Source organism: Ambystoma mexicanum, chromosome 12 (genome assembly GCF_040938575.1).
Source record: "Ambystoma mexicanum isolate Mex_15411 chromosome 12, UKY_AmexF1_1, whole genome shotgun sequence".
NCBI classification, from domain to species: Eukaryota; Metazoa; Chordata; class Amphibia; order Caudata; family Ambystomatidae; genus Ambystoma; species Ambystoma mexicanum.
The window spans coordinates 367,193,218-367,221,058 of record NC_090936.1 but is presented as its reverse complement, the minus strand read 5'-3'; the positions used below and the strand labels follow the sequence as shown (position 1 = coordinate 367,221,058).

The 27,841-nt window shown below is 49.4% G+C and overlaps 1 protein-coding gene across 4 annotated transcripts in view; it reads right to left on the bottom strand.

The window, feature by feature from the left end:
• The window catches only part of BCAT1 (branched chain amino acid transaminase 1), an 891,267-nt gene that overhangs the window by 681,033 nt on the left and 182,393 nt on the right, over positions 1–27,841 (bottom strand). For 2 of the 4 annotated variants that reach the window (XM_069628490.1, XM_069628489.1), the window contains exons 1-3: positions 22,257–22,598; positions 21,170–21,250; positions 10,575–10,775 (exon numbers count right to left, since the gene is read on the bottom strand). In XM_069628490.1, coding sequence (XP_069484591.1) covers positions 10,575–10,775; positions 21,170–21,250; positions 22,257–22,295 — 321 coding nt within the window. In that variant the 5' untranslated portion in view covers positions 22,296–22,598. Of the gene's footprint in view, positions 1–10,574; positions 10,776–21,169; positions 21,251–21,366; positions 21,510–22,256; positions 22,599–27,841 lie in introns of those variants that run through there. The other 2 variants (XM_069628491.1, XM_069628492.1) reach the window with 2 other exon arrangements.

The following is a 27,841-nucleotide window of genomic DNA, read 5'->3' as shown; positions in this document are numbered from 1 at the left end:
TGTGTCTTTTACTATTATTTCATTAGTTTCATGCGTTTTGCTTACCTGATGATTTAAGTCACGTAATACGATTCTCGTGTCAGGTGGTGTTTCCTAGTCACTTTCTCTCACGCACTGACTGTTTGTTTTCAACTGTCACCTGTGAATATGCTCTCTACACAAGGTTCTTTACTCGTCGTTCCTACCTATTATTTTAACCCTTCATCGATCGAGTTTTCAAGTACTATGTTGTTTAACCTTCGATACTTTTTTTTCGACCAAATGACTTTTTACATGTTATCTACCCGATGTCGAAACTTTGACTTTCGATCCTTTTGATTCGATCCTTTTGTTTTTCGGCTCTTTGTTTTTCAGTCCTATCACCTATAACCCTAATACGCTACTTATATACCATACAGCCATATGCCACGCACTCATATGCCAGACACTCACAAACCAAACACTCATGCGCCACTCATACACCATACACTGATATGCAATACAGTCATACACCATACAAAAAAACACACACACACACACATACACACACACGTGACATGGTCAAGGACCTAACCCGATCAAGAGGGGATGGGGACCCATCTCAACCGGCGGCAGGAGGCCTACCAGGCTGTTCACTAAAGCCATCCCTGCCACAGAGGTGGGATGTGGGAGTTGGGAGGAATCAATTGTCTATCCCTTCGCCCTGTGCCTGACTGAGTATACTGAAAACCATCTTTTCTTGACTCATACCCGTTATGCACAATGCTGGGCAGTTTATTTCTAGTTGTTCCACAAGATTACATTATCCAGAAGACCTAGCAGTGGAAGGAACGAGTGAGCAACCCGACCGGGAGATAGCCGGTAAGGACCGCAGGACGAACAGCACTTCCAACTGGCAATCAAGACATTCTATATGATGTGGACTGCAAATGTAATAGTACCTTCAGTAGTCAGTGTTTCAAAACGGCAATCCAGATGCCCCACACAACACAAGCAACATCATCAGATGACTAGCAATCAATGATGAGTGGTCTTTAAAAGGACCTGCTGGGTTGATCCTATTGGGGAGACTGAGTTTCAATTAGTGGTTCCCTGTTTGGAGCAGCAGTGGAATGGTTCCCTGTGGGACTTGGGTATGTTTTTTATTAGCTGTTAAGAGAGACTCACACATGGTATGGAAATCTATCCTGTGTCCTCTCAAGCGCATACAAACAATCTCTTTTCCAGAGGGCATTGCAAAGCTACCCTTACCTCAGAGAAGGCCAAAACCGAAGGAGGTGAGGCATAATCTTGTTCAGATTCCCCATTTTCACAGCTCTAGTTCAGGTGGCCGGTCTTTCTTTGTTGCGGCCGCTAGGCCGCTAGGCTATGGAACTCCCTTCCGTTGGCCCTGCGTGCCACACAGGATCACTTGCTTTTTTTCGATGCACCTTGAAGACTTTTTTGTTCTAGTTCTCTTTTCTCGCCTACCCCTATGTTCCCTTTCTTGCCTATCTACCAGTAGCGCCAAGGGTGTCCCCGTGTGTGAAGGTGCATTTTACAAATAAATAAATAAAGAGAATCAGCTGATTAGAACAAGGGGTTAACCCACTGAACCAAATGCCCATTAGAACCTCCAGATAAATGGTGAGGATGGAAAAGAAAAGATTGGCGACCTCTGGGATGTGAAATGTTTTGTCCTAATCTGCATTGCAGAGACCATGCGCGTTAGGGTGGGGTCTTTCAACTAGGCACCAATTTACACAGAACATGCTCTTCAGAGCTTTATAGCTCTTTCTGGTTTATTGACTCTGCTGGCCTACCTAGAAGTATGAAGGTTGACAGGGTAAAGGGTGAGGATTGTGCCTTAGCACTAAAGGACAAAATAATAACCAGAGTACCTCTGCTTACATTGCATGCTGCCAACAGAGATACCTTATCACTAGCACACATGCAAAAGGGTATCTACATTCATTTCAGTGTGTTAATGGCAGGCCACATAAATGCTCTTTGCTTCTTTTTGGTGGACAGCTTGTGAAGGTAAGGGTGGCCAGTCCCTGAAGCCATCTTGGTGCTGAAGGCACAGGACCCAAGGGACAGAGTCCCTGGGAAAAGCCTGAAGGCAAAACCTGAACATGGCTGTAAAGATGTGACAAGAACGCAGTGGCAGTGTCTGGCTGGTCCAAGAAGCGCAAACGTAACAACCACGTAGAAGCCTGGCATGGTACAGGCAGCACTGAATGGTGGTTACTGCCGTGAAGAGGAGCTTTGGAAAACAGGGGCAGCATGGAGACAGGCAGGGAAACAGGCTAGGCTTCAGAGAGAGGTCTCCAAGGGAGGTGTAAAGACTGGAGGGTGGCATCTGTACTTTTGTCCTCTATATGGTTGGGACAAAGGCACAGAGCAACCCCAGCCAAGCTTCTCTATATGGTAGAATGGATGCACAACCAAGACTTAACCTCTCAGGAGGTGATGTAGGCAGGTTCTTAAGTACAGTGAATCCCCAAGCCCCCACAAAGGTATGTCCACACACTGTTATGTGATAACACAGATTCTTTATATAAAATAAGGTTGCTACCAAAGTACATACATATAAATAATAACACTGTGTACTCAGGCAGTTCTAGTCAAAGAATGGCAAATATATACACTCTATATGGTACCACACAATACTTAGTGCAGACAGTTTTATATAGGCATGTGAATTCTTAAGTGAGGTGTAACAGCATAAATTAGGGAAGAAAGGCAGGTTAGTTACGATAAGCGGCAGAATGCTTTGTTTAGACTAGATACACAATTCTGTGTGAGAATCCCCCCACCTGGGTGTAAAGACTGGTAGGGGGTGTCTGTTCTTCCGCTCTCTATATGGTAGAGGAGAGGCACAGAGGACCCCAGCCAAGATTCTCTATTATTGGTACGTGGTCAAGCAATCAAGGCCTAGCTTCTCAGGAGGTGATGCAGGCTGGTTCTTAAGTACAATGTAGTCCCCGAACCCCCACAAAGGAATGTCCACACACTGTATTACTGAAAACACAGTCTTTATATAATTAATATTCAAAGGTATGTACACGATCACAATAACGCACTTTGTACTCGGAAGTCAATAATGATAAAAATATACAATTCTAAAGTGGTACCACTAATGTTATCGAATCTCACTAAAGTGCATCAACTGTACGGTTAAAATGTCACACAGATTGATAACGAGGAAACCAGCAATAGAGATAGGCAGGACGTAAGATGGTTGAAACAATAGGCAGAATGCTGACCCCTACCCCTAGGCACAGTTCTGTGTGGAGATCCCCCCACCTGGGCAACCTGTAAAATAAGGATATATCGCACAAGCCCAGTCCATATGTTCAATAGTCTCACTTCTTCCTATTAAGGTTTTACCCCCCCCCAATGTACCTGGTGGAGTAGAGTTCTCAGACGATGTGTCGACCGATCCTTCTTGAGTGCCTCCCTTTCAGGCGGGAGCCACGGATCGTCGAGAGGTGTCGGGGAACTTGGCGTTCGGTGTCGGGGAATCGACGGCCCTTCTTGAGTGTCCTCCCTTTAAGGCGGGAGTCACGGGTCATCGAACGTCCGACGGTAAACAGGGTGAACTACGGTAGGGAAGTGGCAGCTTCATTCCTAGCGGTGCTCGTCGACGACAGAGCGTTGGCGTCCTGCAAGGAAGAGGCGTGCGGGGCACCTCGGTGACGATAGTTCTGGATCGCAAAGAGATGATGAAGAACTGTGGCCCAGCTAGGGCGTCAAGTCGTCGGCGTCTCTGTGGTCCTTAGGTGGCGGGAAACCCACCGGTGGAGGCTCCTCGGCGCGTCGACGGTCGGGCCTTCTCCAGCGGGAGACAAGCGGGTGACGATGCAGACGAGAGCGTCCAATGATCAATAGACGTTCTTAGGCAAACGGGAGCATGGCGGCTCCGGTCGGCGACGGCGGTCGTCGACAGCGGTGGACAACAGTTCCAGTGCTTCTCCTTGGAGTTCCGCAGCAGTCCCCGTATCGGGTCGGCAGCCTGTCGAAGGTCTGTCTACCAGGGAGCGTTGGCAAAGATCAGCTGTGCACGATGGTCCCTCGTAGCTTGGGAAGAGGGCGCCTTACCAGGTCCTCTCTGGGTCAGTCCTTGGAAACACAGCAGCCTTCAGATTGCGACGGAGAGCCACAGCACTCCTTCTTGTCCAGCGGGGGTTTCAAGGTCAAGCGTCAGTTACTCCAGTTACTCGTCATAGTGGACTTCAGCTTCTGAACACAATTCCTAGCAGTGAGAGGTCCCCAGATATACTGTTGATCTCCCATTCATTCCGCTGGGTCACACTCAAGCATCCAATCACGACTACGGGCATTCATGCAGGCAGGCAGCCAATCAGGCCATTCACTTCTCTCCAGACACTCACAACAAGTTATGTGTATTGGGACAAGTACTGAGCCATTCAACACTCCAAGCTGCATTCATACCGGTTTCGGGCAGGGCTGTCTCAGTCATTGTGTCAACCACCAGATACTAGACATCCACAACACAGAATGCATATTCGTCACACACTCTATTCACCCAGGTCCCACCCACAGGAGGTACCCACAACATACATCACCGGGAAGGCTCCAGCCAGTCTGGCCGGGCCTTCACAACAACACCATATATGGCACTTCCACCCAACAGCCAGTCAGGGGGAAGGGACAGAGTCAGGGCTTCCCAGGACTTTGGGAAAACAAGGTAATGGGTAATAGAAAGCAAGAGGCCACCGGGGCCATCTTGTTTTCCATCAGGAATCAACTGATTCCAATGGCAGGGCTGGGGTATCCCAAAATGGAGGATACTCTGTGCACCTGTCAAATTCAGCATGGAGCTGCCACCAGCCCATACCCTGCTCTGCGGGCCACCCACAGGTGCCCAAAAACATACACTAGGGGCACAGGGTTGTACCCCCACCCATGGGTGCCATAAGGGTTTGCCATGGGTCCGTTCACCAAACCAAAAGAAAGAGAGCTGCACCGCCAGGAGTCCCACCTGAACTCCTGCACGGAAAACATGACAGAACACACGATAAAAAGCAGTAAAGGACAAGCATACGGAGGCCCTGTCCCTCCGATGCATTTCCAGCATCACACTGGGCAACCAGCAATGTAAAAGTTAGGCAATAAGGTATCTTGTATTTTACAGCTCAGTCCAAAAATATTCAATAACCCTCTATGTTCTTCTTAAAGGTTCTACCACCCCAAATAACCTGAGAAGCCACGGGAGAATAGGATCCAAGATGAATCTAAGACCCCTGGACCACTCCTGAGGCTAGAAGATGCTTTTCTTTGTCACAGTACCTTTGGTGCCTTGGCTGGCGAAGTGGCAGAGTTTCTCGGTTTCACTTGGTGGTTCCCCTTGAGGGTGGACCCTCCTTGGAAGAAGGAGCCACTGGGATGCTGAGTCCCAAGAAGAAAAATGGAACCAAAGTCTTTCTGATGTGCAGCTGTTTTGCTCTTTGCTGTGCTCTATGTTGGTCGACGATTTCTCAAACTGTAGAAGTCCTGGAAAATTTTCTTCGGTGCTGGAGCTGCAGCACGGACCTCTGGTTGGCTTCTGGCAACCTGGACCTGCCCACTGGAGTGGACCACAGACCCTCACAAAGACTGGAACCTCTGGCGTCTTTGTTGGATTCTGGTGCGGGAGAGCCACTGGCAGACCTTCCTCTGCACTTAGTGACCCTGAACCTTCTCTGGCGGGTAAAAGTGGTCAGTGATGATGGCTTCCAGCGGTCTGGAACGTGGTCCCGAACGCCCCTCTGGATCCTGGGTGACACCAATGCCCTTATTAGACTTGAGATATCCGGGCACTCCTCTTCAGTACTCACAAAGACCCCTTCTCCAGACAGCAGGCACACAGGACTGGCTTCCAGGGCACTTCGGATGCACAATGGTCCCTGTAGCTCGGGGAGAGCTCTCCTTTACAGGTCCTCTCTGGATCAGTCCTTGAAAGAAAATGGTAGCTTATGGATTACATGAAGAAAAGGCAGCAGCAGACTTCTCCTCCAAGCTGGGTTTCAAGGAATAGCTTCTTCTTGCTTCAGCTTCTGAACAAATTGGCGAGTGAGAGGTCCCCAGTTATTCAATTTCAGGATATGACATTGTTGCGTGCCGCCATCCAAATTAGAGCACGGAAGGGGGAAAATTAGATGCATAAGTGGTGAGTGGGCACAGCAAAATATTCAATGTAATATTTGGAACAATTGTTCAATCAACCTTTTTTTTGTCCCCAGTTATACACATTTGATCCCGATTCACTCAGGCTGAGCCAAGCTCAGTCAACCAACCACGTGGAAGGGCATTCATGCAGGCAGGAAGCCAAACAGACTCACAAGCATTCAGGCCATTCACTCCACCCAGACACCCATAACAAAGAATGTGGATTGGGGTAAGTACCCAGCCTTTCAGCACACTACACTGCATCCATGTCTGTTTTAGTCATGGCTGTCTCAGTCACTGTGTAACACACAGAAACCAGACACCCATAACACAGAATGTGAGTTCACTTCAAACTCCATTTACACAGATCCCACCGCAAGGGTGTACCCACAACACACAGCCCCTGGGCAGGCTCCAGTCAGTCTGACAGGAGGCAGCCCCAGACCTATATATATCATTTCCACCCAACAGCCACTCATGAGGATGGGACAGTCAGGGCTTCCCAGGACTTTGGGAAACCAAGTAAAAGGCAATAGAAACCAAGAGACCACAGTGGCCATCTTGCCTTTCTTCGTGAATCCATTGATTCCTATGGCAAAAATGGAAGACACTCAGAGCCACTGCCAAGTCAGCATTTAGCTGCCATCAGCCCATACCCTGCTCTGTGGGCAACACAGAGGTGCCCAAAAACACACATAAGAGGTACAAGGGTGTACTCCCACCCTTGGGTGCCATAAGGATATCCCAGGGGTGTTGTTCACCAAAAGGAAACATCCATGCTGGACCTCAGTGGCAGAAAACATAGGGAAAGCACACACAGAGAAGTGGTAGGACAAGGACTAGGAGGCCGTGTACCACCATAAGGCATACCCAGCATCACAGGAGAGCCAAGGAGGAAGAAGGGAAGGCACAAGGAAGAGAATGCACAAGCGGCAGAGAAGGGAGGCCAGCGGGAAGGACAGAGAAGATGGAAGGACGGAGCCGTAGCAGCAGAATCCATGGGAACCACTGGACACAGATGTATTGTGACACAGAGGGTGTCGTAGGAGCAATCACTATATGTGGTCATGTACTGACGTTCTGCATTCTGTCGCTATCTTGGCATGGGTCCGATGGGCACCACTATGTTTGGAAGGGCAGCGTAAGAGGCGCAGCGCACCCAGGCCATCATAACACAGTGTCCACAAAACCTCTGGTCATTAGTCCCTGTAAAGGGAAGCTGTGGGAAACCAGCTTGTGCTACAGAAAGACATGCCCTTCATCGTACTGACCATACACAAGAGATGTGGTAGCAGATCTCTTTAGTTATCCACTTGCTGGGATGCCTTTTTGCCCCACCTTGGATTTCAGAGAGATGTCCCTAACTTTCAAATAGGACTGAAGACTCCTCTTCTGCTCTGACCAAGACAATGACACCCTAAACACTTTGGTGCACTCTTCCCAGACCTAGCTGCTCATATCTACTGATAGGCATCACAACAGTGACAAGTAGCTCTATGTGTAGCAAAATAACTGCCTTCAACTGTGTGTGCTGGAATTCAAGGTGGTCTTCCCGCCCCAAGAATTTCTCCATCAAACTACGCTCTGCTCAATTAACGACAGACTCTCAAACAGATGGGCTACTGTTTCTTTGGCCTCTTTCCTGTGTATCCCCTGCCCAAGAGCTCCAAGTCTGACAAAAACATGCAGTGTGCAGTAAAGCCCAAATAGATAAATAATGGAAAAGCAGCAGTAGCAATATTTGATGTATAATATAGCCCTATTACATTGCACATGGATAGTAAATTTGGTGAAATGTCAATGTCACAAGATAACATTAGCACTACAAAATGAAGGCTTCAAATGAGCAACAAACTGCCATGTATTCATAATTAAGCAGCCTTTCATTTTACTTCCACCTAAAGTTCATGTGCATGGGACAACATTTTTGTTTTTCGCGCCGGGAAGATGACATCCTGACGGAAAGACTGGCTGACTGATTTATCCAGTGGGAAGTGGGGGGGAGCGACGACAGACTGAGGTGTGTGTGGTGGTGTCCCCCTCACTGGGGAATATGGGTGCTGCTTGGGTGTCCCTCACTAGAGGGGGAGCGGAAATGGAGTAGGCCACGCAAATGGTATCTTGGCACAACAGGAAAGCTGAGAAGGAAAGGCTTCAGCAACCCCGGCCTGTGGCAAGACATCATAGAACCGTGGTGTCCCCCTCGATGCCAGCTGCGTCCAAATGAATAAACCCAAATGTCAGAATACTTTTGTAGGCATTAACATAAGAGACAAATCAGTTGGCCTTGGTGACTGGATATCCACTGAACAGTTGGCAGTAGGTTTTGACATACTTGCGCCTTTCATAAAAGGAAAATTACAAAATGTACTTTTCTTCAAATGCCCTGTACTGGCAAGACAGAGATGAAACACCTACACTGATGGGAAAAGCCAGTTCCTCCTTCATGCTAGCCCACTAAAATAAATTAATTTCTCAACCCTTTTCCACGTATGGTCTACAGTTGACTAGGCCCACAAAGTTCCCTGCCTAGCTTTGTGGGCCGCCAGAAGAGTGAGTCTGGAGGCCTGGTACCTCCCAGAGTCAGTGGATAGTATCCTGATGGCAGAATGGGGGCGAAGGGCCTCAGTGGCCTGTGCCCCACTCTTGCACCCTCTGAGTGGACCTCATACCCCCCCAAACCTCCGCCCGCAGGAATCACCACAGGTCCACATATAACAGTTATCTGGGTCAAATGATCTGGCTGCTGGATTCACAGACCTGTTCGGGTTTCAAACCCGATTATGAAGTCTGCAAACCAGCAAACTCTCCAAATGCCTTCAAACCTTATGAGGAGAATGCAATAGCTCTGGAAACACGTCTGGTCTACGTGTCCAACAGGAAAACAATCAGCTACACAATGTCTCCCTACACAGACATCTCTCCACGGCTCACCATGCACACACCTGAAATCCAAGCTCGCCACCCATGTTGACATAGGCTTAGGCAAGGCCATCTCAGGCCACTTAACCTCCGGCACATGGTCCAATCACAGCCCAGCCCACAATGCACAGGTGCAGCCACTGAAAGGAAGGCATTCCGTATGGAGAGGCTACTGCCCTATGTAAACCAGTCAGTTTAATCTGGCACTGTGGATTACAGAAGCAGAATGCTTTTGTTTGGTGAAGGCTGGAGACAGAGGAAAGTGGTAAGGTGGCAACAGTGGAGAATAGTGAGATATTAGGGTGGTGGTCATAATATCAGTGGGTAACAGAAGAATAGGAGAGGGTGAAGGAGGTTGTAACAGTGGAGGAAGCGCGAAGACAACAGTAGTATTGAGATGTGAAAGGGTGACAGAAGTTGGTAACATAAGAAGGAATAAGGGTTGTGGTAGGAGGAGGTGAAAACATTCATTAGAATACAGGTTTGGACGTCAAGCAGTGGTAGTAAGAATTAGGGTGCAGGAGAAGTAGTGAATCCCAAGACAAATCAGGAGTTGGTAACATAAGAGGTTGGAGGTGACAGAGAGTAAGTGACCTCAAGGAGAGAGAGTTATACAGAGGAGGTAGAGGAAAGAACACCACACGGTAGAAGTGCCAATGAAGGTGGTACAAAAGAGGATGGAAGTGTGACCTCAAGGGGAGATACCCTGGAAGGGACAACTGATAAAGAAGGAGGGTTAGAATAGTGAGCAGGGATCAGAGCAGAGCATACATCCCAAGAGGTGGAAGAATAGATAAGAGCATCAGGGGGTGGAGGAAGGGCCGAGGTGAAGCGAGAACCATCTCTTAGCTAGTCAGAGCTGGAAGGTTCCACTGGGCTCAGTCAACCATAAGTAGGACCGAAGGTGGGAGGAAGAACAAACCAGGGTTACGGAGATTACTTTGAGTTTATAGAGGTGGGGAAAGAGAAAAGAGGGTGAAGTCCAGGCAAGGCCACGCTCTAGTGATCCCATGCTAGCTCTCGATTTCAGCTACTTTGACTGACCTACATACTTATTAGTCTTTATGCCCAGGTGGGTCTTGGGCTCCAGGAGCACAGATAACCCTTATCTAGGTCAGACAGAGAAGAAGAGTTCAGGTCATTCTAATGCCTCCAACACCAAGAAGGGTAAGTCAAACCCTCTTGAAATGTACAGACTGGCACAATTGAGCGAGAGGCCGGGAAGGATGGGAATCCACAACCAGCAGTAGAAACATTAGACAAGTAGAGGGTCTCTGAGAGGAAGGTGGCCCAATCTTATCTTGATAGAACCATCCTGCCTTTTATTTTGTTTGGGAAAATACTTTAATTTAATTTGCCTTTCCCTGCAACATATCCCCTAATAAAGATAGTGAACTGCAACATATGGCCTTCATACCGTTTCTGATCCAAGGTAGATCCCCCTGACACATGTTAACGTAAACAATTAAACTGGAGAATAATGATGGAAATGTTTTCCGTCTACATTGTTCCATACTTACTTCTACTCCATAGTGAAGGGCAGAAGAGGCTGGATGCAGCGAGAGATTTTGGAGCGGTTTGATTTCTGGCTTCTGCCACCCGTGTACCAAAGACCACTCTATTGCCAGCATGTGATCGGTGAAGACGGTCCCAAATACAAGCTTGTTGGGGTCTGGTTTTTCCTTTGAAGAGGTAGCTAAATTAATCATTAAATCAGCAGCCTGAAATAAAAGATTAAAAACAAGTTCCAGGTTACTGTACTCACACATACATTTGTATTGTACAGTCAAAACATATTTTGGAAAGGAAGCATCTTCGTACAAAATACATAGAACTGTTCAACAGTAAATGTTTGGACAGTAGCTCCAGATTTTCCACAAATTGGGTAAAAATGTCAAGGATCTGTTACAGAGACTCTTAATATTTTCATACGATATGACTGTATTTGTGGGCTCTTATATTATTGGCCTGAAGCACGCACGGTAAACAAGAGGCTTCACAGTGCAGCAGGCAACATGGATTTGGAATGTCCTGCCCTTGAATCTTAATTAACTTAACTGCCTGCTGTACTTAAAAAAACAGAGAAAATCTTTATTATTCAGAAAATTCTATCTGACCCATTTCTCTGACCCTATTTATTAATGTTACAATTGTATTGCACTTTAAGGGCTCTATCACAGCCTTGACAGTATCCCAGAGGTAATTGCGCAGGGATACCACCAACGCAAATAGGGTTACTGCTACTCGGACCAGCGCTATTTGCGCCGGATCCAGAGTAGTGGTAAGACTGTAAATCCCCATTTTTTCAAGAGTCCATAGGACTCTGGGCCTCATCAGGAATTGGGCGGTAGCCCTTAAATGCAGCGGTAACGCTATTACCAATGCTTTTAAGGGCTGGACATAGTATGAGTTGGGCGGAGGTAAATATCCTGATTTCATCCCATTTTTTTGCACTATTAGCACCGGCGCTAATTGCACCCCCCAATCCCATTGGGTCCAATGGACCCAATGGAGAATGGGAACGTAACGTCTTACCGCTACTCGGGATCCAGCGCAAATTGCCCCGGACCAGGTAGAAGTAACGCTATTTGCACTGGCGGTATTCCAGTGGTATTACCACCGGGATACCGCCAAGGCTCTGGTAGAGCCCTCTATGGGGATTTTCTGAGCTATTACCGGTGGCGGTAAAAGCACTGAAAACGGGCAAAAAGTTGAGATTTTTACCTCCAGTAAACAGCTGGAGGTAAAACTCCAACTTTCCACCCAACTCGTGATTGGGCCAGCCCTTAAATGCAGCGGTAATAGCTTTACCACTGCATTTAAGGGCTACCACCCAACTCCTGATGAGGACCCATGCGTGCAGCTAGGCTGATTTTTTTCTTGGGGGATAGCTGCGTTCTAAAAATGTTGGGTGTTCATGATGGTGTATATTAATGTATATTAATGTGAACAGCTAGGCCAAATTAATCGAGGGTTATAGCTGCATTCTATTGTTTGTTGCTGCAGAGGAGAGAGTCAGCCTATTTGGTGTATGTCTGAGTATCTGGAGGGTGGCGCGTGTTCCTTTTTACCTTCTAGTGCCTGCCATAGTATCTATTCTCTATATTTTAGAGGTTCAGTGCTTTAGTGCTCCCGGAACCATTCTTGGTCCAGTATGAATTTAGTTCTGTTTACCAAGCTTGGCTTAACAGTATTGAATTGGCCAATTCCACATTTTTACTGGGCCATGCCAATTGCAGGTCTATGGAGCCCTGTGTCCAGTTGAGTCTGCAATTGCTTATCAATTACCACCTTCTCGATGTGCAGTTACATCCAGTTCTGTTCTATTGGGATTGCAAGTACTTCCTAGATAACGAGGGCTGATACTCAGTGAACCTGATGGTCAAGCATCAAGCCAGCCCGTGTTGTTGGTGCATTACAATGCAGCACCCACCATGAAAATTCGGCCTGGCTGAAGACATACAAAGTGCACCCGAGCACCACCACTTACTACCCTATTCTCTCAACTAACCTGGACTACGGTCACCGAGGGCGTTCAACCCACAGCACTTCGAGATCATACTAATGGTGAAAAGGCACTATACAAATGCCAAATAAAATAACAAAATAAGCTCCATTCAAAAAGCACAACGTACACATGTGCACTGCTACATCAGTCACATGATCTGCAGCCCCTGCTCTGCAATGGCACAGAACAGGTTCAAATGTCACAGGTGCCCTGTTTGACAGCTGCTTTGACAGCCAATTCGCCACAGTGCAGAGGATGCATTTAAGTGTACTCCTCTGTTCTAAATTCCAGATGATTATGATAGGCCCCACACTTGGTGGCAGGGTAATCTGAAAATATAAGCCATACCCTGTGTGGTATGGTGGGGGAGAGCCTGCATAATTATTAAGAGCCACAGTAGCAAACATGTGTAAACTAGGAGAGTACTAAAATTCGGTTTCAATTAAGTATTCATCTTGAATTCCAAATGCTTAGTTAATTTTCACTCAAAGCGTTATAGTTTGCCCTTCAAAATACATTTTTGACTGCGTGGCTGGAACCATTCAGGCATGTCATGGTAATCCTTCAAAAGGATCATTGAACAAATGCCCCTGGCACCTTGTTTATGGCATACAGGCACAGCAGAGGTGTGAAAGTGCAAACAAAGTCCTTGCCCTTCATGTGTTGGACAGACTTTCATCTAGTGACTTGCTAGGGAGGAGTAAGCTGAAGATAAACTCTCAATATTTTAAATGTACAAGGAATGCCTCTGTATGCCCCTGTATTTTGCAGTTGAAAACAATGGAGCTGGAACAATTGTTTACAAAGTCGAGATTGGAAAATGCTCTTTCTTTAGGGGCTTATTGATTTGCTGATGCCCTGTGTGACTAATTTTAAAGTTACATGTTCCAATGCCACCAATTCCCAATCCATGTAATATAACTAACTGGAATAACTAACTTCTGCAGAGAATCCAGGAAGTTGCAAAACCACAGTAAAATAGCTCATGGGGTAGTGTGCCTGCAGGAAAGAACTGGATTCAGCCTGCAGGCCAAGGTTATAAAGCAATTAGGGTGGCTCTGTGGGAAGTGTGCCTGCGACAGTGATGTGCTTGTTATATCGAAATATAGGTTCAAATTCCTGTCCTCCAACTTATTCATGTTGTCAAAATGAATCCCTTTGAATCGGATAAAAGTGAAAGTTGCTACTAAAGAATTTGGCTATCCAATAGATTGACTTTTACAAAAAAGGGATATTTGTCTAATAAAGATGAGGAGATACACGTTTACAATTTAGAAACACTGGACTATCTGGTGTTGTTTTAGGAATTGAGAGAAGAGTGTGACAAGTGTAATGAATAAATACTACATAAATAGTACTCTAAGTGGATACCTTAAAGGTCTATGGCCCTCATTACAAGCTTGCCGGTCCGGAAAAAAAAGGCACCATTGTTTCCGGACCGGCAAACTACGAGTCTGCGGCCGGGTGCCGTACCACCTCCATGGCAGACCTAGCGGGCGAAACAGCACCTGACCGCAGACTTTCACGGAAGCACCGGTGCCGTTATTAACGGTACCTGTGCTTCTGTGGTCCCCATTCCCAAATTACCGGCACCTGACTTACCGGACCGCCGGGGTTTTAATGCGTAATGTCATTACGGGTCCGGCGGCTACCTGCCAGTTTTACCGGCACAGTTACTGACGGACTCGTAATGAGGGCATATCTCTTTTTAAAGACAACTCGCCCACTGATCATGATTTAAGTTCTATAAATATATCTGTAGTAGAAAAATACACCAATTCACAATTTTTAAATGTCATAATAGGATAAGCACAAATACAACATTGAATATTACAAATGTCTTCATCAAAATAACATAGCGAACACCAATTGATCAACATTCACCATAGATGAATACATTCATTAAAGATTGTACATTGACGCGATTGTGATCACTGAAATAAACGATTACATAGTTAAGGGTCATTGACCCTCATGTTGTTCATATTTTGGTTTTCAGTACTGTTTTGCCTAAATGGAAACTAATTAAGATTTCATTCCATCAAACCATCCCCATTTGTGTTTTTATACAGAAGGGAAAGCATGCATTAGGATAGTGTGTGCTGGCGAGTTCACTTACGGTTATTTTTAACACTTCCAATGTGAGGTTGTTCCTGAAGAAAAAGCAAACATCAGTGCAAATGCATCCTTAAACCAGCCTGTGTGTTAGTGTATTGGCTACTGGTGAACACAGAACTAGGTATTTCAATTAAAATATGTATTATGGAAGAGAAACTAGAATCTAATTAAAACAGGTCACCGAAGGTTCACTTCTAAAACCTCACTTCCAATCAACAACATTTTGTTCCAAAAAAAACAGGAAAACGTTGTTGTCAGAGTTGAAACGAACTCACAGCCTAAAGGTACCTGTGTCGTTCTCTGTAAAGATTGTCCCAGTGCCAGGCCGTTTTGTGTCCCCTATCCCCAACAAGTTCCCCTATCTACAGGCCTGCATCCTGGCGGGGGTATTTTCAGACAAGCAAAAGTAATAGGAAGTTAATTGGCTTAACAGTAAGAATTACTGTTCAAGGTGAACGCTTCACAAATGTATATCTTCCTTGAGAATTGAAAGATGGAACAAGTTACTTACCTGTTGTGGCGTTGCCCCGTAAGGGCTGCGCACGCGGCAGCGTGACGTTGCACGTCGCCGCGTGCGGCTTAAATAAATGGGGCGTTCCCGGAAGCGGGAGAGCGACCGGGGAGCCCGAACCTGACGGACGTGTGAGTGTGAGCTCTGTTGGGTTGGGGGCTCACGGGCACGCCTGGGGGGCAGAGGACAGACCCCCAACAGTGGCGACGAGTGATGTCGGATGCCCGGGCCCGGCGGTGAAAGGCATCCGGAAATTTTTCAAACGATCAGAACGTTCACGGACGTTTCGTTTCATGCCGTGGCTGCGGAACGGCACACGCAGCTGGCGGCCATTTTGCATACGAGGCCGCGGAACTTCTCGGAGCTCCGGTTCGGACCGAGAAGGTGATCCGGGTCTAATTTTGGGATTTTGTGGTTGCTGAGTGCATGACCTGCACGCCCATACCCAATTTGTGTGTTTTCATCAGATTTTGGGACTGTTACGTCGAGTGTAAGCCAGGATAAGGACTAATATGGTAGGGCCTGCTTAGTCCAGTCCATCCACGTGGCTCAATTTTTGGGACTTCTATACGGCAGTGCTTTGCTGCAAGGTGGCAACAAGTCACTTCCTCGCCCCCTTCATCATCAGGACACTCTTTTTGATCCTCTTCATCATCACGAGGTGGTGGCCGTTTTGGAAGTTCTTCGTGTGTTTGCACCAGGCTGTGTGTGGCACGGGAGTGCATCCTTCCGCATGGTGATGGTGGGAATCTGAGTTGCGGCCCCAGGTCTGGTAGTGGGGTGCCTGTGCGCTCGGTCCCATGTCCGACAGCGACCAGGACGGTGACACCGCGGATCCTGGGGAAGTATCTCAGGACGAAGGTCAGGCGGCCCAGCCTGCAGCTCTGCAACCGCTGCCACCGGGGTATCAGGGGCCTGCACCACAGGCACCACTAAGGGCACAGCCTGTCGCTCCACAAGGGCCCCGCATTATGGCTCAAGCTAGAGCCCAGGCGGCCCTGCAACCGATACAAGAATTCGATCCTACGGGCCCCCCGTCCAGTCTGGGGCCCCGATGGAAGAGGTGGGTGGCCCGCCTGGACATGTACTTCAGGGCTGCTCGAGTGGATGACAATGACAGCATGGTAGCCACCATGCTGTACTCGGCGGGAGCCGCGGTTCAGGAGATCTTCGAGTCGCTGACTTCGGTGGACCAGACCTATGGTGAGGCGAAAGCGGCTCTCCTCGCACACTTCCTTCCACTTGCCAACGTGGACTTTGAGAGATTCGTGATGCTGTCGGCCAAGCAGAAGGATGATGAGACCCTGGACACGTTTTACGGCCGCCTACGCCGCCTTTCCCAAGGGTGCGCGTGAGGGGACGCGGAGGACATGATACGGACAATGCTGATCCAAGCATGCTCCTCCGGCAAACTGAGGAGACAGGTCCTCAGAGAGCCGGGAATCACTCTGCCCCGTCTACTAGAACTGGGTCGATGTCACGAAGTGGCTGAGGCACGGGCAAACAAGATGGAAGCGGGTTCACGCTCGATCAAGGCCGAAGAGGTGTGCGCTGTGTGGGCGGCAGAGGAACAAGAAGGCCTGGTGGAGCCCCCCGAGACAGGGCAGGAAGATCGGGGGAGTCATGTCAGAAATGTGGCTATGACCTCCCCCACCCCACAGAGTGCCCAGCCGCAGGAAGAACATGTGGCCGATGTGGACTGCCGGATCACTTCTCGAGAGTGTGTAAGTCGGCTCTACCTGTCATGGTACCCAGAGGTCCTGCCCGAATCTGGACTCCGCGCCAAACCCGGCCATCCAACGTGGCCCAGGTGGATCAAGCGGAAGAGGAGGCTCAGGCAGAGGAGGCTGAAGTAGAGGAGGAGGAAAACATCTTCTTCGTCTCAAGCATGGGGATCCTGAAAGGCAAAAGCAGGAGACAGCCAAGGTGCGTGGTGGAGGTGAACCGCTCGCCTGTTCCCGTGCTGGTGGACACAGGGGCATCGGTCAATGTTATGGCGAGGGGACATTATGACCCTCTTGACCCATTACCGAACCTGGCTGTGCCAAGAGCTCGCATCTTCGCCTTCGGTGGACTCGAGCCCATACCGCTGGACGGAGCGTTCATGGCGAAGGTGGAGCATGAAGGCTCGAAGATCAGAGCCCGGTTCTATGTGACCCCCATAAGCAACAACACCCTGCTGAGCTGTGCGGCTGCGGAGGCACTCGGGATAGTGAGTTTTGCGTACTCAGTATACCTGGAAGATATCAACGATCTACTGGACAAGTACGCAGCCCTGTTCAACGGCATTGGGAGAATGACCGGTGATCCAGTCCGGCTACACATTGACGACTCAGTACAACCAATTGCCCTGAAACACCGGAGAGTTCCTTTTCATCTGAGGGAGCAAGTCGACAAAGAACTGGACAACCTGGTGGCCTTGGACATCATCGAGAAAGTGGAAGGCCCAACATCATGGGTGTCCCCCATTGTCGTGGCCAGGAAACCAAAGCAGCCGGACTCCGTTCGCATCTGTGTGGATATGAGGCTACCCAACAAGGCCATAAAAAGGGAGCGATACCTGACCCCGACCATCGATGACATAATTGCTGAGGTACAGGGGGCCAGATTCTTCTCCAAACTCGACCTCAGAGCAGGGTACCATCAAGTTGTCCTCCCTCCGGAGTCCCGGTACATTACTACATTCACCACCCACCGGGGACTCTACAGGTACAAGAGGTTGAGCTTTGGGGTATCGTCGGCTGCCGAAGTGTTTCAGAACATTATCCGGGGTGCACTTGCTGATCTTGAAGGGGTACTCAACATCAGTGATGACATTTTGGTGTTTGCCAACACGGAGGTGATCCACCTGAAGCGCCTGGCCAAAACCTTCGAGAGACTACAGTCATTGGGCCTCACCCTCCATAGGGACAAGTGCGAATTCCTGCGCCCATCAATAGAATTCTTTGGGTTCGTGTTCAAGGAGGGAGGGGTGTCACCCGACCCGCGGAAGGTTCAGGACATAAAGAGTGCACAGCCCCCGGAATCCGTGTCGAAAGTGAGAAGTTTTCTGGGCAAGGTGACCTACTGTGGTCGGTTCATTCAAAACCTAGCCTCGAGGTCTGAGCCGCTCAGAGCTCTTACCAAGAAAGAGACTGCCTGGCACTGGGGTCCACTGGAACAGTCGGCGTTCGAGGACATCAAGAGCGCCCTAACAACGGAAGACACCATGGCGTTCTTCGACCCGGCGCTACCCTCGGAGATCGTGGTCGACGCCAGTCCGTTTGGCCTGGGGGCGGTCCTGACCCAGGTGGACCGGGATGGAAACCTCCGGCCCGTAGCATACGCCAGCAAGGCGCTCTCGGAAACGGAGCAGCGGTACTCCCAGATCGAGAGGGAGGCCCTGGCGGTCTTGTGGGGATGCCGACATTTTCGCCTCTATGTGCTGGGGCGCCCGGTGACTGTGGTGACTGATCATAAACCCCTGCTCCCGATTCTGGCGGGCTCGTCATCAAAGCCCCCGGCCAGAATTGAGAGATGGATGCTCGCATTGCTTGAGTACGGGGTCATGCTGGTATACCGGCCAGGTGCCAACAATGCAGCGGACTTCCTTTCCCGTCATCCCGGAGTGCGTGGGGGAGTGGCGGGAGACACCTGCGCAGAAGAAACGGACGACCATGTCCGGATGGTGGTGGAGGGAGCAACACCAAATGCACTGCCCCTGTCGGAGCTGGAGGCTGCGGCGGCCGAGGATGGGTGCTTCCAGATACTGAAGCAGTCGATGCAGAGCGGTTCCTGGAAGCTCGTCTTGGAAGCTCTCGCAGGGCGGACCCATGAGGTGAAGACCGCCCTTGAACAGCTGTGGAAGGTGAAAGATGAGCTGTCTTTCTCGGAGTCGGGGCTCCTGCTCCGGGGGGATCGCATAGTGGTCCCCCACTCCAAAGTGGGTGAGGTCATCGCTTTGGCCCATCACGGACATCAGGGTGCTGCCAAGACGAAGGCGAGGCTGCGGATGAAGGTCTGGTTCCCGGAGCTGGAAAAAAGGGTCGATGACTTTGTGGCAGCCTGTGTATGGTGCCAGGCAGCCTCCCCGGTGCAGAGGGAACCGGCTATCGAAGCAATGCCTCGAGGGACCAGGCCCTGGGAGGTCGTGCATGCGGACTTTGGGTCCACGTCCGTGGGCACCCATTTTCTGGCCATAGTCGATGAGTACTCCCGGTACCCCGAAGTGGAGTTTGTGGAATCGGTGGCATTCGAGCATGTGGTAGTCGGCGTGGAAAAGATCTTTGCAACCCACGGATTTCCCCTGACGCTGTGGTCGGACAATGGGTCGCCATTTCAAAGCGAACGCTTCTCAGAGTTCCTGGCCAGCTGTGGAGTTCAACATCGAAAGATATCCCCGCTGTGGCCTCGGGCCAACGGCGATGCAGAAAGACTGATGCGAACACTAAACAAGACATTTCGGATTGCGCAAGGACAAGGCCAGCCCCTCCAACGGGCATTGTATCAATTCCTGAGAGTGTATCGCACCACCCCACATGCCTCCACTGGTGTCGCCCCGGCGGAAGTGCTGTTCCGGCGATGCCCCCGGGGTCTACTGCCGGAGGTACAGGAGAGAGAACCCGGGATTATCAACGACCAGCAGGTTGAGGCCGACCGACTGACCAGGATCAGCCAAGAGAACGTGCGCCGGGGCCTGCGGCCCCAGCGGCTGGAACCCGGGGATGAGGTACTCATCCGGAACCGCCATCCTCACGGGAAGTTGTCCCTACCTTATGAACCAGCGCCCCTGGATGTGGTCGCCGTGAAGGGGTCAATGGTGACGGCCTCCGATGGGCGAACGGCTGTCACTCGTAACGTCAGCTTCTTCAAGAAGCTGGGGGACTCGAGAACTGAACCCCCTCTGGACCCTGGTGTCGCCGAGATCCCTGAGGACGATGGGCCCCCTCTCGGTGTCCCGGCCTCTCCGTGTCGGGAGGCTACTGTTGATGGACTGCCGGTGCCAGAGGTGAGCGGGAGGTACCCTCAGAGGACTGGGCGAGGGAAACCCGCTTACCTCAGTGAGTATGTGTTGGGACAGTTGGAGAGTCGTCCGGGGTGAGGGTGGCTGACATTAAAGGGGCCTGGGTCCAGGATGGGCAAGTTGTTTGTTGTGTGATATGTTGTGTTTAACTAATAACGTAATTGTGTGTCCTCCTGAAAAAGGAGGAGTGTGGCGTTGCCCCGTAAGGGCTGCGCACGCGGCGGCGTGACGTTGCACGTCGCCGCGTGCGGCTTAAATAAACGGGGCGTTCCGGGAAGCGGGAGAGCGACCGGGGAGCCCGAACCTGACGGACGTGTGAGTGTGAGCTCTGTTGGGTTGGGGGCTCACGGGCACGCCTGGGGGGCAAAGGACAGACCCCCAACACCTGTAACTGTTGTTCTCCAGCATAGGTCTGGCATGGATTCACATGCTCATGAATTCCCTGTCGTCCGGGTGAAATCCAATGGGGCACAATCACACCTGGGGGGTGAATGGGTGGAAGGGGGATTCTGGGAGTAAAATCCCCTGAAGATTGCACAATCTTGTCCATTAAAGGCTGCTCCATGCAGTGCGGCCTAAAAAATGTGGTCTTTTTTGGAGCAGTTTTTAACGGGTGGATAAAAGCCACAATGGGAAAATAATGTTGCATCATTTGTTTTTATTCAATTGGTTTTTATAAATGTTTAGTGTAATACTTGCTAGTCCTGCAGAGAGAGGCAGATTTTAAAAATAAATCGCATGCGGTGCATTTACAAAGTCAGACTGACTGCCAATTACCGTTCTTTCCCTCTCAGTTCTGGCACTGTACTCAAATTTTAACCTTGATGCTGGCATGACAAAAGGATGGCAAGCAAAAACACTACCGGGTTTACATGATATAATTTGCTATTGTATCATTGTGACTCCAGTCTCCACAGCAGAAAAGGGGTGTGTGCTTATGAACGTAAAACAGCTGTGATGTCATGCCGCAGCTTACCTTGAAGGAGTCTTGGATCACGTGATTGACACCTCCATCTTTGTTGGCTCCATCATCGGAACGTCCGTTGCTAGTACTTCCCTGCGGAGTAAATGGGATACAATCAGAATGTGCTACGAAGAGAAGATTGGATGGTAGCGTAACACGTTTTTGTACACATGTAAAGCGCTGCGCAGTGCTGCAGTAGGCGCACTAACCATCGTGTCCACCGCGTGGTCTGACATATCAAGAAAGGACCAGGAAATTATAAACGTTAATTTTGCACTCACTAATACATAAAGAAACCAGTAATGTCAATCCAGTACGACTAAGCTTGGCGCCTTTAACTGTGAGCTCACAGAAAGCCAAACCAATGAGTCATACACTGAGCTAGCTGCGCGAGCAGCGTGTGCCCTTTAACTCCCCCCTCCAACACCCGAGCTTTCTGCCTCGGATTGCATGCAGTATTATGTGGTGTGTGGGTCCGTAATGCCTGAAGCCGAGTCCCATGCTTCCGTTTCAAAATAGATTATCAAATTAATCCGCAATGCTTCCATTCACCGGCTGCAGACGAAAAGGTGCCTGCTACGCCTCAAATGCTCATCCAACACACTGAACACAGACCTATTGTGCTTTAGCAAAATAGAAACACATTCAAAGGAGACTGCTTCCTAGATGGATGCAAAAGCCTGCTGCACCCGACAATAGGCTATGAACGAAAAGGTGGCCCCCGCTAGATGTAGCCTTATTGTTTATGTCGGGCGCGAGTAGATGATTCCATTCCGTTTCATGAGCTACATGGGATAGACAGATCCGACAATACTTGGCAATAACGTAGAATGCAGGATGCATTGTGACCCGGACCGAGCAATTCCCAAACTACAAAAATCATCACTCTGCCACCTACAGTGCGCTGAAGAGAACAGCTGCTAGGGCACCATATATCTCTCCCCAACATAACAATAACAGTGGCATATCAACGCCGTGCTTCCATCCAGAGCCTATCTCAGCCAAGGACAAAGCAAGTAACAACTATATCTTCATTGAACTAACATTCACGCAACACCAGAAAGCATCACTTAGGTAGTGAACTACCCGATTTGTGTACCTTGCAATGACCGGAATCCGTTCTTCCACAGCTAGCCATGCTGGTTGATGTGCCCCTTCCCCTCCTGCTGTACTCCCCCCCCCCCTTGCTATAATAAAATATGCCGGGCAGCACACGATAACATCGCGTATTGCACAGGCTTACTTGCAAACAGCAGTGCACATGGACCACCGCACTGTCCGCTGTGACGCAATAGTTTCTGATTTGCTGTAAAATAATCCCTCGCTGTAGAGGGGATACATGACCACGTGCCAACCGCCCCCACTGGTCTTCCGGCGCTGCTGCTAAATCGCACACACCAGATGAGGTGGTGGGCTGCAGACAGGGAGGCGATGGGATAGATCTCTGTACATCCCCAGGAAACACGTGAACATGTGCACGCTACGTGTCCGAACACCACGCACTACCAAAACATGTACCCTGTAACGATTGCGGAAAATGCAGACGGTAATAAAAGAGTTGCTAGGATTGGGATCCAGGCTGCGTGTGTGTAGAATATATATATATATATATATATATATATATATATATATATATATATATATATATATACAAATTCCCCTGTAAAAAAAGCATGCTCTGAAGCGACCCTGACAGCAAATGGCCTTTGCAAACCGTGTAAAATTAACTTAAACTTTTGAAAAACCATAAAAACGTTCACCACCTGTAGCAAACTGACTGGGTGTTGCGGAACAGCATGCTTAACCCCCGCCCGCCCCGCACAGCATGGACATTTCAGAATAGCCCGAGGCTCCGGGACTTTTTCCACAGCTGCTGCTGCCTCTTCAGGAGAGCACTGCAGCTAGAAGAAAGTGTCCCGGACACACATTCTCTGGAGTCCTAGAGGAGAGATTTTCAGACTTGCGTGTGTTTCTAGTAATGCTCTGTTAGTGGGCAGAGCTTTAATCTAATGGCTGCAGCCACCCCCTTCCCATTATGGGCAGTTGTTGAAGGGACACATCACCTTCAGACTAGTTGCCTTTTGTAGGAACAAAATGCAGATAAGAGAGGCAACTGAATGTCGACTACATATGCTGTGGCAAAACCACAAGGATACCTGAACTATTGCAGCTAATGAACCCTAGGACACTGATATAGCGCTGTAAACCTATACCAACAACAGCTGTGCACTATACAAATCATCCTTAACATTGACACTCTAGCATTTCCCACCTATTCTAGGAGAGGCTTATTTACTATCCTGTCTCCAGTCTTATTATATTTGGGGGCAAGTCCTTGATGGTGAATGTAACCAAATCGTTACATGTTGCTTTTATTGCATGGAGTAACCAATAGCAGGTCAAAATGATGGTTTAGGATATCGTTGTGCACAGATTATGAAGGATGGCGATTCTATGTCAAGACTCGGAGGCTCAGATTATGCTCAACTCAATGCTTTACTTCTCAAGCAGCCAACCAATTATATCTACATAAACCAAATTGTCAAATGAACTACAATATCTGTGATCATAAGGGAAATTTGAAGTTTGCGTTCTATTGGTTAAACAGTACCACGTGATTCAACAGTCCAATCACATCTTAACAGTTCAATATAAACATCCCCTTCGAATGGATTGTGTCCTCCCACGTATTCATCTTGTGATAAATCGTTATCTCCAGCTTCGCTGCTTCGGCAAAGATGTTTCTCGGCAGAGGGCGCTGTGCTCGAGGTTGTGGCGTCGATTGTCCCTCGACGTACTCCGTACTCTGTCGACGTCACCGATGGTATAAATAGCTCGAGCCGCGCCCGTTGCTTTAGTTCCGTTTTTCCGATCGCTTCGCTATGGAGAACGGCGCGCTTCGATTTTCTGTGAAGAAAATGTCGTCATCTTCGACACCCAGAACTGGGTTTAAAAAGTGTGCAGATTGTGGATCTAAGATGTCGATCACCGATCCCCACCGGATTTGTCTCTGGTGTCTCGGTTCCAGTCACCGAACCGACAACTGCGGGTCCTGCCAATCGATGACCGAAAAAGCACTTTGTGAGAGGAGAGGTAAACTGTCGGTGGGGAGGGAGGCCTCAAAAAAGGTTTCGTCAAAAAGACACAAGAAAGCGACTGATTCTAAGGAATCGGATCGCCATAGGCACTCGAAGAGATCTCGATCTAGGAGTAGATCGAGACACTCTTCGTCGTCATCGAAAAAAATGAAGAGGAGACATAGATCTCCCTCATCATCTTCTTCTTCAGAGTCGACCGAAGAAATTCGTTGTCTGACTAAATCGGATTCTCCCAGTAAGTGGGAAGAATTCTGCAAAAAGATGGAGGTTTTCGAGAATGCGGCCCGACCCCCTCGAAAGACCCTCGAAAATGCCATACCCCTAAAGTCGCTCCATTGGACGACAAATGGAAGTCCAAGGCTACCATGGCTAAGACCAGTAGCGTTGAGGAATACAAAAAAACCTCGAGTCGACGTAAAACGGTCGAAGACTCTTCGAGAGTCGAGCACCTCTCCAGTGCCGCGCAAGAAACACAAGTCGAAGACTTCGACAACTTCGTTGACGCCCTCGACGTCGATAATTTCGACGCCAAAGCCAAATGCGTCATCAACGCCATTATCAAAGTCATCTTTGAAGACTTCGAAGACAACCTCGAAAACTTTGAGGGATTTGCCATTTCCTTCGAAGCAGATGGAAGAGGAAGAAAGGAGATTCACTCCTTTGCCCAGGTCAGACTTTTTCAAATCTATTTCAGCAATCTATGAAGAGTCTGCTTCAGAAGAAGACGAGGTTACTCCTTTGGGAGTTACTTATGATACAAGACAAGTTCCTGAGGAACTTATTGACCAGGAATCTAGAATGAGAGACCTGAGTGATACTCTACATTCTGCCAGTGGAGTTGACACATCCCCAGAATTAGAGTTCGCCAAACCTGATCCTGCAGAGCATGCAGATGCTGGGTACAGGGGTCTTATGACCAGGGTAGTTGAATATATGGGTTGGGGTAATACTTCACCCATTTTTGAACAAGATGACATGACGGATATAATCGTCAAGGGACCTCAGAAAGACCCTGTTCTCCCTTTTCACAGGGCCCTTCAAAGGACTGTGGAGAAAAACTGGGAGAAACCAGAAGCTATTGCTGCTGCAGATAGCACTTTTCCAAGAAAATATAGACCAGCTGGAAAGGATCCTGAATATTTGAATAAACAGCCGACTCCAGAGAGTTTAGTCATTCAGGCAGCATCTACTTCAAAACAAACTGCTTATCCAACTATCCCTCCAGATAGAGAGGATAAAAAAATGGATGCCTGGGCACGTAAAGTTTTCACGTCAGGCAGTATGGCACTTAAATCGGCAAATGTCACCTGTACCCTAACCAGGTTTACCCATACCCTGTGGGACTGTATTTCGGAGGCGGCTGATCATATTCCGGAAGGCGAGGAAAGGGAAGGCTTCCTGAATATAGTCAAAGGTGGGAAGGAGGCAATGGGGGAATGTCTCCAGTCTGGACTGGATGCTGCTGATAGTATCAGCAGATCCATGGCTGCAAGCGTTGTGCTACGCAGATTTGCGTGGTTGAGGAAGTCGGGATTTGCACCGGACGTGCAAGCTAGACTCCTCAACATGCCCTTTGATGGCTCGAGGCTCTTTGGCAGAAAGGCTGATGAAAGCCTAGAAAAACTTCAGACCTCGAAAGCGGCAGCTAATCACTTAGCGCCTCTTTGCGCCAGCCTCAAACCCTATTCCGGCTCATCTCCCTGGAGGGGTCATTCTTTTCGATACTACTCCTCTTTTGGTAGAGGAAGAGGACAGGCTTCTCAAAGGGGCAAAAGAAACTTCCCTCGTGGAGCACGAGGAAGAGGTGCAAAGTCAGCCTCAGGAGTGGCATATGTACCCTCAGCCACTCCTGCAGCCGCCTCCAAATCCCTCTGAGACCTTGTTACACAAAACACCAGTGGGAGGCAGGATTTCTCAACATCTGAAAGAATGGCGGGGCATTACCTCAGATGCTTGGACACTGGAAACAGTAGCCCAAGGTTACTGTCTCCCCTTTCTAAAAAGGCCTCAGAATCATACACCGGGAGCCAATTTCGCCAAAATTCCAGATCCGCTCCTGTTGCAGGAAATTTTAACCCTGCTAGAGAAAGATGCCATAGAACTGGTACCTGTAGCGGAGAGGAACAGGGGTTGGTACTCCCCATATTTTCTCATCCCAAAAAAGGACAGAGGACTGAGACCCATCTTGGACTTGAGAAACTTGAACAAGTTCCTCAGGAAGGACAAGTTCAAGATGGTGACTCTTTCTCAGACCCTTCAGGCTCTCCAACTCCAAGATTGGTTGGTATCATTGGACCTTCAGGATGCTTACTTTCATGTGCCAATCCACCCAAAGCACAGAAAGTACCCGAGGTTCGCGATTGGCAATTCTCATTATCAGTTTCGAGTTCTGCCATTCGGGTTGACCTCCGCCCCGAGGGTTTTCACCAAACTTTTGGCGGTTGTGGCAGCAAGTCTCAGGAGAGGAGGTATTCACATATATCCCTACCTGGACGAATGGTTGATCAGAGCAAGTTATCCAGAACAAGCTCAGGAACATCTTTCAATCACCTGCCACTTCCTCCACAAATTGGGCTTCTCCCTCAATTTCAAGAAGTCCCACATACCACCATCCCAGAAACTCCAGTTTATCGGAGCAGTCTTGGACACTTCATCGGGAAAAGTCTCGCCTCCCGAAGTGAGAGCTCTCCACATCCAGCAGATGGTAACGAAGTTCCAGAATGCCCAACATCTACCGGCCTTCGATTTTCTCAGGTTGCTCGGCCTCATGGCATACTGCATTTTCCTAGTACCAGAGACCAGGCTGAGAATGAGATCCCTTCAATGGGCTCTCAGAACTCAGTGGTCCCAGTTCGCGGGAAGTTTCAAACGCGATAGGCCATGTGCGAGTGGGGTACGTGTATTACTGGGGTTCGCGGAAAGTTTCACACGCGATTTAGCTGTCAGAGCGGGGTACGTGAATTTCGGGGGTGCGCGGGGAGTCCTACACGTGAATTGGCAGTGTGGGTCCTCCCAGGTGTTCCCTCTACACCCTCCACGGCTTCTGAAGGCAGACCACACCACAGGGGACTACCCCGCACCCCTGGTCATGTTCCGCAGGCAGCCCATCCACCAGGGGCATGCACCCCAGCCAAGCCACCTGTCCGCTTGCACCACTGATCACCAACTCATGTCCCCCTGCACCCCCACCCCCAGCAGTGCGGGGTACCTGCCAGCAGGCCCCCACTCATGTCCCCTTGCATCCCCACCCCCCAGCAGTGCAGGGCACCTGCCAGCAGGCCCCCACTCATGTCCCACTCATGTCCCCTTGCACCCCCACCCCCCAGCAGTGCGGGGCACCTGCCAGCAGGCCCCCACTCATGTCCCCTTGCACCCCCACCCCCCAGCAGTGCAGGGCACCTGCCAGCAGGCCCCCACTCATGTCCCCTTGCACCCCCAGCCCCCAGCAGTGTGGGGCACCTGCCATCAGGCCCCCACTCATGTCCCCTTGCACCCCCACCCCCCAGCAGTGCAGGGCACCTGCCAGCAGGCCCCCAGTCATGTCCCACTCATGTCCCCCTGCACCCCCACCCCCCAGCAGTGCGGG